The 12,180-nt window shown below is 44.8% G+C and overlaps 1 protein-coding gene across 1 annotated transcript in view; it reads left to right on the top strand.

The window, feature by feature from the left end:
- Positions 1 to 12,180, top strand: part of Eeig2 (EEIG family member 2) — a 54,074-nt gene that overhangs the window by 27,410 nt on the left and 14,484 nt on the right. The window contains exons 3-5 of the mRNA XM_052730745.1: positions 460 to 489; positions 5,668 to 5,784; positions 10,387 to 10,433. Of these exons, the coding sequence (XP_052586705.1) occupies positions 460 to 489; positions 5,668 to 5,784; positions 10,387 to 10,433 (194 nt within the window). The remainder of the gene's footprint in view (positions 1 to 459; positions 490 to 5,667; positions 5,785 to 10,386; positions 10,434 to 12,180) is intronic.

Genomic DNA, 12,180 nt, shown 5'->3' with positions numbered 1-12,180 from the left:
AGTAAAGATGTTTTTCAAGTGACGTTAGAGAAAGGAATTTTGTCCATGGTAATAGAAGGAAACCGAGTTCACAGTGTGGGCACACATTGTTCTAAGTGCTTACACTTAGTCCGCACAGATGTGCAAGGTCCTAAATTCAAAAATGTGGCCCAGAGCCCTGGCTGAGGGAAGCTGAGGCGAGATACTTGAGCTCCAGGAGCTCAAGGCCAGTGCTCACAATGTGAAGAGACTCCATATCAAAAACTGACGAAAGAAATAAAATTGGAAGCAAAGTAAAAATTTTGGTCGTTTTTAGGGTGTTGTTGTTGTTTGAATAGTTGGGTTTAAAATCAGCATATTTTTATTGTCTGTGACATATACTAGCATATAAATGTCTACTTTAGAATCCTTTGACTGACATTTAATCTTAAGTCCTTCCTTCATCATCTAATGTCCTCATGGTGTTTTCTGTATTTGCAGGAATTAAAAGGTGGCAAAGCTTATGCAAAGGTAAGTAGCTGTTCCCTAACTCTTTGTGATTTATAACGTTGCTATTGCAGTCTGTAGGCTTTTAGTTGTTACTCAACTGGACTCATTTTAAGTAAAGCAAATTGGAGATTGAATAATTGGGACAATAAAGTATTACAACATCCTTTTTGGGGTCTGGAGAAGGGCTCAATGGTGAGAAACACTGGCAGTTCTTCCAAAGGACCCAGGTTCTTTTCTAGCACACAAATGTGGCTGTAACTCTGTAACTCCCGTTCCAGAGGACCCAAACCCCCTCTTCTGGCCTCTTCAGGCACTGCATGCTCATGGTACACAGACATACATGCAGACAAAATAACCACACATATAAGGAAAATAAATGAATCTCTTCTTTAAAAAAAAAAAAAAAGAATATTCTGAGAGCTTGTTAGGGGCTGTTACCTTTTTGTCTTAGCCTCCCTGCTAGAGAATGTTCCCTGATTTTCATGAAGTTATAGCTTACTGATGACACAAAACAAGTAGACATGAGGTATTGCTGCTCCAGGATTGGTTAATCCACTGACTAAAGAATGTGGTCAGGAATCCATTATCCCCTTCCCTTCTGTAACGACCTTATTCTTGGTCAGCACTGCACCTGAACATCAGGTGTCTAGCTGCTCAAGGTTTTTTTTTTTTTTTCCAACACAATTCATATGCAGAAAACAAAAAACAAAACCCTAGCTGGTCTCTGGATGTTATTTTTGTTGAGTAAGAAAGCATTTCCTGGATGCTCTCAGAGGACTGCCCTATATGTTTTATTGAGTCTACCTGTACCACATATCCACCCCTAAGCGTCTGTGGCCATAGGAATGGATTGCTGTTGTTAAGTTAGACCGACAGCCAGTGTAGCCGTGTCAGGAGGATGAGTCCCTCTGTGTGCACAAGGATAAGTGAGGAGACTGGATCTCGGGGGAAAAGTGGAGTTTGGTGAGCAAGGCCTAGCAGGGCTCTGAGTGTTGGGCAGGCAAGCCGCAAGGTCTACTGTTGCTGGTAACGTCATAATTCTCTCTCTTCTAAGAGCTCTTAAAACCATATTCTCTCACCTTTTGTGAGACTGCTTCCTACTAGTAGTTATGTCTGCATTGTTTTCTGTTGACGCCCCTTTGGCCTCCTGCTTAGTCTGTTCTCTCTGTTGTCTAACTCCGTCTTCCTTAGTCCTGCCAGAGTGATCTTTCTAAAGTCAAAACATGATCCTACCATTCCGCACTAACTCCATCTTCCTTAGTCCTGCCAGAGTCATCTTTCTAAAGTCAAAACATGATCCTACCATTCCGCACTAACTCCATCTTCCTTAGTCCTGCCAGAGTCATCTTTCTAAAGTCAAAACATGATCCTACCATTCCGCACTAACTCCATCTTCCTTAGTCCTGCCAGAGTCATCTTTCTAAAGTCAAAACATGATCCTACCATTCCGCACTAACTCCATCTTCCTTAGTCCTGCCAGAGTGATCTTTCTAAAGTCAAAACATGATCCTACCATTCCGCACTAACTCCATCTTCCTTAGTCCTGCCAGAGTGATCTTTCTAAAGTCAAAACATGATCCTACCATTCCCCACTTTCAGGCCTTCAGTAGTTATTCGTTGACTTTAAAGGAAATTGGAAATTCTGTAAGCTAATAAGTAGGATCCAGTTTTGTCCACAGACCGTTTCTGCCGCCTCATCTCCTCTGCCTGCCGTCTGTGTTCTCTCTGCTTCTCTCTTTTCTCTCCCAGCCCTCGTTCTTATGAGGTCCAGTGCCATCACACACTTCCTACAGCATCTCGGGCTATTTCAGCTTCTTTGCCTGGTGACTTGACACCATGCATGTGTCCCTCTCTCCCATGTCCTTTCCACTCCTGTGTCGTTAACGATGCAGCTTAGTCCTGCCTTCCCACTGCGGACTCCTCCTCTCTTGTAATTGTGTCTTCCTTTGCCACAGCACTTTCAGGCAGTACTATAGGAATTGGCTTTCTGTTTTCCCACATTAAACTATGAAAACAAGACTGAAGGACCCAAGGGTAGCTCAGGGCAGAGCATGAAATAAGCCCTAGGTTCCGTCCACAGCACCAAAAAAGGAAATACATTCTATATTCCTAATGTCTACCACAAATGTGGTATATATGTATGACATATTTATGAGACACATATATGAAACACATACACATATAGATATTCATGTGACAGTTATCTTGGTGAAGCCAAAGAAAGTCTTAAGGAAATATGGATTCTCTGGCACCATGCTATAAAGTCTGTAATGTGAATTCTTTGAAGACAGAACACGTTTCCTGTCCCTTATTGTTCTCCTGTGTCTACATAAGAGTCTGGCACATAAAAGGTACATTGGTATGTCACTTTCTTAACAGGGACTGTCTTATTTGGTTTTTTGCTACTATACCAAAGTACAACAGACTGTATGATATAAACAAAATACATTTAGTTGTCAGTATTTTAGATGCTGAGAAGTCTAAAGTCATGATACCAGCAGATCCTGTGTCTGGAGAGCCTACTTTCTGGTTTGCAGATGACAGACTTCTCAATATGTCACCATGTGGCAGATTACAGAGCAAGGGTGCAAGTTCTCTCCTATGTTAACAGTGCATTCATCCAGACCTCAGTGTACAGCTCGGCGGTAGAGCACATACTGAGACATGTGCAAGGCCCTGGGTTTGGTCCCCAGTGACAAAAGGGGAGATATGCATTAATCCATTCATGAGGGCTTCAGTCTCAAGGCCTGATTACCTCCCAAAGCCCCCACCACTCCATACCATCCTATTGGGTGCTAGATTTTCAACATATGAATTCTGGAGGAGCAGAAGCATGGAATCCATACCAGAAATCCTTAGCGACAACATAAAACTAGTGTTGCAACAGTAGATGCTAAGTTAGTGGGCAGCTAGCCTTTATTTCATAAGACTCCTTTATTAGCATTTGAACCTTGATGTCAATAGAACTGAAAAGTACTGGATTGTCTAAGAGAGTGAGTTCAAGAGCATTAATGTCCTTGAGTTGACTTTGGCTCTGGCTAGCAGAGTTAAGGGATGAACTGGGAAGGAGGAAGTTAATTTGGCCAAATGGTCAGAGAAGGCATAAACAATAATCTGGAGAGCGTGGGACAGGTTTGGTTGGTTCCTTCTGACAGGAGAAAATCCAGCATGTTTGTGCGCTGGTGGGAATGGCCTAGTACAGAAGGGGTAAATCCGAGTGCCAGACGGGGGGAAATCTACAACATAAACATGGTAGGCAAGAGGCCGCAGGAACACAGGCGTACCATCCGCAGTATGGGAGTGGGAAGGCAGTACAGGCCCAGGCTCAGCGGCAAAGTGGCTGCGTCTGGCAGCGAGAGCTTATGGAAGTTAAGTGCTCTTGACCGCCCTTACTTCCTGAGTGAAAGGCAGCAAGGCCATCAGCAGGGGCGTGAAACGGGAGGAAGTGCTGGAGCTTTAAAGGGGAGAGACTGTATGGAATGGCATGTGTTGATAACAGATGATCACGTAAGTCACCCGTGTCTTCACATGCTCACTCAAATGTGTCTTGGCATGGACCTCCCCTGGCCTCCCTCCTGTGCTGCTCCACTAAAAGGCAGTAAGACCGGACTGACTGTGAAAACTAGGCAGCGGTTGCGGGTGTCTTGCTGTGCGCCTGACTTGCTACGTTGGGCTCACATAATTCACTGAGCCATTGTCTTTACTCTTTCCTCCCAGTTAAAAACTACTGAAATAGCAGGAGCAGGGCTGTCTCTGACTCTGCTGCCTGCTCTTGGAACCCATCCCTCCTACTGTGTTGCCTCATCCAGCCTTAATAGGAGAGGAAGGGCCTGGTCTCGCTACAACTTGACACACCATGTTTGGTGGATGTCCATGGGAGGCCTGCCCTTTTCTGAAGAGAAATGGAGGAGGAGGAGATGGGGAGGGGGATGACTAGGAGGAATGGAGGGAGGGGAAACTGTGTTTGGGGTGTAAAAACAAAACAATTAATAATTAATTTTAAAAAAACCTCTGAAATAATGCTCCAGTGTGCAATTAAAGCCATCGTTTTGCATGCCCCTGAAAGTGGCCTAGAGAGATGGCTCATGTGGACAAAGCTGGCTGCACAAGTGTAAAAACCTGAGTTTAGAGCCTCGGAATGTGTAAACCCGGAATATCTGTGCTACAGTGAGCTGGGCCGTGAAGACAAGAGAATCCCTGCAGGCCAGCTAGCCTGGCACATACAGTAGAGCGGAGACAACAAAGAGACCCTGCCTCTAACACGGTGGAAAGTGAGGACCAAAGCCTGAGCTTGTCCTCTGACCTCTGCACATTTGCTGTTGGATGTGCATTCCTATGCATACACATACATACATATACATTATACACACACACACACACACACACACACAAAAACCTTGAAGCAAACAACCTCAGCAATGTTTGAAACATATCATACAGTTTATTAATGTTCATAGAGATGTGCTTAATTCACTTTTATTTTGTTCATAACAATGGTACCAGGAAATGGCATTTCTGGGTAGTAGTGTGGAAGAGGAACAAGTTTAAACTGAACTTCCTGGGAGGAGCAGAGAGGGTAGGTGTGAGACAGAACCGTGAGCAAGGGAAGCAGCTTCCATGAGGAGACTCAGCTGAAGGCGGATTGGCAGGAAGGGCGAGAGGAAAAGGTGCCCCTACTCAAGAATCGAGGAGGCTCACTTGAGTCCTCTCGTGAGTGCGGGGAGAGTGAGAACTTAACCTGTCAGGAGCTGCCGTCCCCCGTGGCTAACTCAGCACAGGGAGGATCCAGAATAGCGGAGCCAGAGTCTCTACCGCTGCACATGAGCACGACCGCTTGTTCTCCCCACATGCGATGGGAGTGTAGGTGTTACATGTGATGGGAGTGTAGGTGTTACTGTGAATGATTTTGCTTTTCCATGTGCCTTAGTTTTACTAGCACAGTCCTATGTTCACTTTAACGCGTACAGAAATGTATTCAGCACAGCCCATCAAATCCATGATAAAAGATGAGATAAGTAATCGATTTTTATTAAAAAGCAACTAAATTAAGGACCCGTGTAAAGAAAATGGCAAAGCAGGTCGTAGTAAGACGACAAGAACTGAGAGCTTTGAGAAAACTCGTGGTTGAGTGTCTATTTCAAGAAGATATGATAGAGCCTGCTAGATAGTCTATTAATATGATTCTCTTTCTTTTCATAGCTGGGCTTTGCAGATCTAAACCTGGCGGAGTTTGCTGGATCAGGAAATACCACCCGTCGCTGTTTACTGGAAGGCTATGATACCAAAAATACAAGACAGGACAATTCCATTCTTAAAGTAAGCACTCTTCAAGACTTCCATGCCAATAAAAGAGATTTTTCTGCCTCCAGCTAAGCACAGGTATCTGTTGTCATAGATACAATGGGACTCCATACTGAGGTCATGAGCCTCCACACCACCAGGGAAAGACCCTTCCAAGCCATAGGAGCCGTGAAAATTAATGATCATCTTTATGGTCCAGTGTGTTTCTCATCGGTGCTGTGAACAAATACACCACCACTGCTACAGAAGTGATTGCTGGGGAGAGGGGACATGATGGTTAGATGCGCGGCTTAAAATCCGTACAGCTATCGGGGCCAGAAAGCTGGCGGCTTAGTAGTTAGGAACACTTGCTGTACAAGCCTGAAGAGCTGAGTTCAGATCCCAGTACATGTAAGAAGCCAGAGCTAGTTCTGCTCGCGCTTATAACCCCAGTGATGTGGGGAGTGGAGACAGAAAGTTCGCTAATGCTTGCTGGCTGTCAACCTAGCTGTAAAATGCAAGCTCCGGGCTCAAGGAGAGACCTTGCCACAAAGGAATAAGGCTGAAAATGATAGGACCTCTGATGCCCTCCTGTGGGTATTGTGTTTGCACTGGTTGTGTATACACTGACACACACATTTGCCCCCATGCACGCGCACACACACACCCCTCTCAGGAGAACTTCCAGAGAAGCTGTGATGTGTATGTAGAAGTCACTGGCTTCTCTTGTAACTAGTGAAGAGACAGGACAGGCAGACCCACTCATGGACATGTGCCTTATTTTTCCAAATCTCATCGGGGCCATGTGTTCAGGTCATCACAGAGAACGCATGCTTCATGAAGTTGATAGAAATATCAAATGAGATCCATTGGGAAAATATTCAGAAAATGTCTTGTACCTAGGAGAATCTTTGCTACATTTTACTTAATTAGTAAGTTACCTAAGAAGAAGAAAGACAGATTTAAAAAACAAGTGGTTTTCATTCTGAAGTTAGGAAAGTAAAGAATTACTTTAAAACTATAGCTTAAATTTGTTTTCAGAGAACATTTTACTCTGGAGATAGAGAATTTATGAACTGGTTCTTAGAGGCAGACATCCCTTGCACACAGCAGCAGCTTTAAGAAAGGTGGGATGGGCATTGATGTGGAGAGGACAATGATAAAGAAGATGAGGAAATGTCAGGTATGGTAGTACACACCTATGATCATAGCATTTTGGAGATGGAGGCAGGGATGATCAGAGGTTCAAGGCCAGCCTTAGATATACGAGACCCTGTCTCAAAAACCAAGGTAGGAGCCAGGCACTGATGGCACTTGCCTTTAATCCCAGCACTCAGGAGACAGAGGCAGGCAGATCTCTGTGAGTTCGAGGCCAGCCTGGTCTACTGAGTTCCAGGACAGCCAGGGCTACACAGACAAACTGTGTCTCAAAAAACCAAAACAAGCAAACCAAGGGAGGAAATTAAAAGAGCATCATCCTATGACCTTCAAGTTGATTTGATTTTGTTTTTATATACCTCTGAAAATATCTCAGGGCACTTGCACATATCCCCATACCATGAGGTCTAGATAGATGGTTTCTTAGTTAGGGTTTCTATTGCTGTGAAGAGACACCATGATCATGACAACTCTTATAAAAGAAAACATTTAATTGGGGTGGCTTACAGTTTAAAAGGTTTAGTCCATTATCATCATGGTGGGACATGGTAGCATGCAGGCAGACATGGTGCTGGAGAAGGAGCTGAGAGTTCTACATCTTGATTCACAGACAGCAAAAGGAGACCGTCACACTGGCCAGACTTGAGCTTATAAGGCCTCAAAGCCTGCCTTCACAGTGACACACTCCCTCCAACAAGGCCACACCTAATAGTGCCACTCCCTATGGGCCAAGCATTCAAACACATGAGTTTATGGGGGCCACCACAGATAAAAATCCATGTTTTATAATGAGTCTCAGAAGGCTAGGTGTTTTTCTGTAAGAGAAGTAGTGAATGACAGAGCTGAGACCAGCATGCATATCTGCTGTTCCGTGGCTTTTTCACATTATCATGCCCTCTAACCCCAGTCTCAAAACCCACTGACTATACTGTTCATTATATATTTCTTACATTAAAAAACAAATAACCCATGCTGCTTTTGTGTGCATGCTTGTGTGTGTGTGTGTGTGTGTGTGTGTGTGTGTGTGTGTGTCCCCTCTTCTTTGTGACAAATGCTTTACCCATCAAGTCATATCCCCCTGAAATAGCTTTTTAATTTTAGGTGGTTTCCTCTCTCCTACCACCATGTCCTGTGTTCCCAGCCCTCTCTGTCATCTCACACAGCTGTCTTCAACCCTCCCCCTTTCCCATGATCTGCCAGGCCTCACTTGCTTCTGCCTCCCCCTTACGTAGCTTAGAGTGCACAGTTCATGATTATCCTACTTGATATCCTACCCCGGGTCCCTTTGCCTGTTGCTGTCCCTGAAGATCTCCAGTCCCACTTGGTTTGACTCTATGTCCTCCCTGAGTCTGTGTCCTGAGCTGGACATTTCTGGAGGACACACAGATGAGTGGGCATTACTGAAATCGGGCTCACCTCCAGCTGGCAGCCATACTCTGCCTCCTGTCTCAATTTAGATAGTCGCCTCCCTGCCTTTTTTCTCAATGTATTTTCATACCCCGTGTTTTACCTCGACTAAGCTTCTCCTTCATTGAAGAAATAGAACTCATTAAACTCACATCCCCTTATCATCTCAGCATAGAACTTACAGTTCTTCTTGTCTCCCCTGTTACTGCAGTGCATGGCTGCTGCCTTGCCCATGGTTACAGGGAAGACATGACCCTCCTCCTGTAAGAAGTGAGTCCTTCCTCTTGGGCTCTAGAATCCACACAAGCATAATCAAAGACTTTTCTCTTGGATCATCTGCTCTTGGTCAACCCTCCCTTTAATGAACCATCCTTGTCAACATCCAAAGAAACAGCTGCGGTGTCCCCATCTTATCATATCTGAACAGAGCTCAGCCTCCCACCTCTCATCTCTGTCCCACTTCTCTGTTCTGCCTCACTACACAATTTCTTCCATCCTGAGACGTTCAGATAGTCCCAAGTGCTGTCCTGGAGCGTTAGAAACCAGACTGGAGGATTGCATGAAAGAAGACGCAATAAGAGAACCAGCACAACAGGATAGGGCTGAGAGTTAAGGAAAAAATAAAGTAAAAAGGGACGATAGTGGAGGTCCTGGGTAAAGAGGTATGAATGAATAAGGTTGTAAAAGATGCCTGTCAAACATTAGCTGGAAAATGTGCCATGACCTGTATGTGTCCTGTTGGTCATTAAGACTATGAACTCAGTAAGCATGGTCCTGGGTTCTGCCCTATGCCAGCTGTGATTCAGAAACTATCCCCCAATCTCTGTGGTCTCAAAAGGAGAATGTGACTCTCTCATGGGAGTGTTAAAGATGAAATGAGATGATGTGGACAGGACATGTAGCTTATATCTGGAACATAAGTTCCCAAATCCAGCCAAGTGTGGTGGTGCATGTGTATAATGAGATGATGTGTATAGAACATGTAGCTTATATCTGGAACATAAGTTCCCAAATCCAGCCAAGTGTGGTGGTGCATGTGTATAATGAGATGATGTGTATAGAACATGTAGCTTATATCTGGAACATAAGTTCCCAAATCCAGCCAAGTGTGGTGGTACATGTGTATAATGAGATGATGTGTACAGAACATGTGTTTATATCTGGAACATAAGTTCCCAAATCCAGCCAAGTAGGGGCTTAATGTGTATAACCCCAGCACTTAGGAGGCTGAGGCAGGAAGATCTTAAGTTTGAGGTTATCCTTGGCTACAAAGCAAGTTTGAAGGTAGCCTGGAATACTGAGATTCTCTCAAAGAGCCAAAACAAAATAAATTCTCAAGTCACTATCATTGTGAATGTCATTATTATTATTATTCCCATAAGAATGTGAATTTGGGGCTGGGACTATTGCCTGGTTGGTAGGAAGCCTGCCTAGCATACACAGAGCCCTGGGTTCAATCCCCAGCACCACATAAAGGGTATGGTGGCACATGCCTGGGATTGTAGCACTCAGGAAGGAGGAAAGGACGAAGTTTAAGACCACCCTATGACACACAGTGAATTCGAGGCCAGACTCCCTCAGGGAAAAAAAAAAAGTGGGATTGTCCTGTGGTGGATTCTTACAAGTTCCTTAGCAACCAGGGAATATCAACGTCTTAGAAGGAAACAGCCAAAGCTGGTGCCGAGGCGCTCTGCCCTTCAGAGCCCTGAGCAGATATCCCATGAAGCCTCCGCCTGTGGAGCCGGAGGGCCTGGTTATCAAATGTTTACACCCCACAGGAATCTGGAGTAAACACAGACACATGCCAAGCAAGAGGTATCACTGGGGAAGTGCTTACTTTTTATTTTTATCTTTTCCACGAGGTTTTGAACATTAAAGATGATTTTTAATCCTTGTCTGCATAAAGCAGTAATTGAATGTTGGGCACACCCTCATTAAACACTCATTTCACTTAATGCTTTCTAGATAGAAAATATAAATAAGACTGGTTGTCACGGGGGAAGTACGGATTAGCAAAAGCTGGCCTCTCGAGAAGTCTTTTGTAATTGTGGCATTTGTTGCTCTTTTGTTTAGGTTTTGATCAGTATGCAGCTGATGTCTGGTGACCCATGCTTTAAAACGTAAGTTGATAACCAGTAAATGGATTATTTATCTGCAAGCATGATACAAACTGAAGCAGATTTGTAGGCACACAGTTCCTTTCGTGGTGGACTGAGCATTGTAGAAGTGACTGTTTCCTGTTGCCAGGTGAGCTTTCCACTCTCAAAATGATGCAAGTTACAGATCGTTTGCCGTCTTTGGGTTTTCAGGTTTAAGGTGGCATTGTACAAATAAGGTTTATATTGCTATTTCCTTACTCACTTCTTTAACAGTACCTGTCTTAGGGTGTGTGGGACTGCATTCTAACTTCAGAAACAGCAGCGAGCAGAAGACATTGCTTTCTGCCACCCTAGGGCTTATACTGTAAGAAACCACCAAGTCCTGATAAACAGAAAAGGAGCCTGGGAATAGAGGCTCTGATGAGGAGTGGCAGGGGGTGGGGGGATGCCGTAAAGAGCTTTGCTGTTTTATGTCGAATTTCAGGGGAGGCCTCCCTGCTTAAGATGACATTTGAGTAGAGACTTGAAGCCACATGGATATTTGGGGAAAGAGTGTTCAAGGTGGAGGGACTATGGAACAAAGCCTGGAGAGGGTCCTGTTCCCTGCGTGCTCAAGTAACTGCCCGGAGACCCACAAATCTAGCGCAGAGGGAGTGAGGAGCTCAGTAATAGGAGATGTGGTCAGATGGTCATCTTGTGGACCATTAGAATAAGGACTCCGCTTACCTTCTGAGGAAGACAAAAGGCTGCAGAGCTTTCGGGTGAAAAGCAAATGCTCTTATTACGATGCAAGGTAGAAACGAGACAACCCGAGGGAGCCGTGACGGGAACAAGGACGGAAGAGGTAGATTGTGTGACCGTTTCATTAGTTAACGTTTCTCTCCTGAGAACTCACAAGAGCCGCAGTTCAGAGCTCAGATGTAAGACACAACAAAACCCACGTCTAAAAAAAGAATTTGTAAAGCATTCTGGTGTGATCCAAATTCTTACCTTACAAATGAGGGAACTGAGACAGAGCAGTCACCTTGGCCAAGTATGTCTGGGTGGAGCCAACGGTAAGTAGCTACAGATGCATGCCTGCTCTGCTGGATGCCCCTTGACGTGGGAGATGTGCACACAGCACATGATGTGACAGGGGCAGAGAGCAGATTGCCTCTAACCACCACCATTCCTTGAAAGCCAGAAAGTGCTCCCTGAGGGGGTGGTACTGGGATAAGTCGTGATGGTGAATAAGAATGGACTAAGCTTGGAAGGCAAGTAGAGACATTCCAGGAAGAGAAAACCGTGTGCACACACACAGGGCATTGTTATGGTGCACGGGGTAATGATGTCATTTTAGGAGGTCATTCTTCACAGACTCTGAACATTACTTTAAAATTAAAATAATCCCCATTTCTTTAATCTGCAACTGTGCTGTATCAAGGGATCCTGACAAAGACTATTATACATTTTTTAACAAAAGGCGTAATAGAACAGAGCCAGCACACAGTGGGCCCTCGGGGGTTGGTCACTGAACTGTGCTGCCCTGGGTGACAGAAGTGCAGCAGCCTAGTTAAGATTTCAGATTCGAAGTCTGCTGTACTAACAGCCCGTGGTCAGCTTGTCCTGTCTGAATGCTGGTGGCCCCTGCCTTAGAGCACTCAGCAGGAGCCACTCAGGCTCTCTGAGACAGCAGGACGGAAGTGCCAAATTCATGTAGTGTTGGATGCGTTGTGCCTGTAGTCACCTGTGGAAGGGAAGACGACTAGCATTTAAGAGTCGAGGCTTG

Source organism: Peromyscus californicus, unplaced genomic scaffold (assembly GCF_007827085.1).
Source record: "Peromyscus californicus insignis strain IS unplaced genomic scaffold, ASM782708v3 Scaffold_9__1_contigs__length_137607984, whole genome shotgun sequence".
Classification (NCBI taxonomy): Eukaryota; Metazoa; Chordata; class Mammalia; order Rodentia; family Cricetidae; genus Peromyscus; species Peromyscus californicus.
This window is presented reverse-complemented; position numbering and strand designations above follow the sequence as displayed.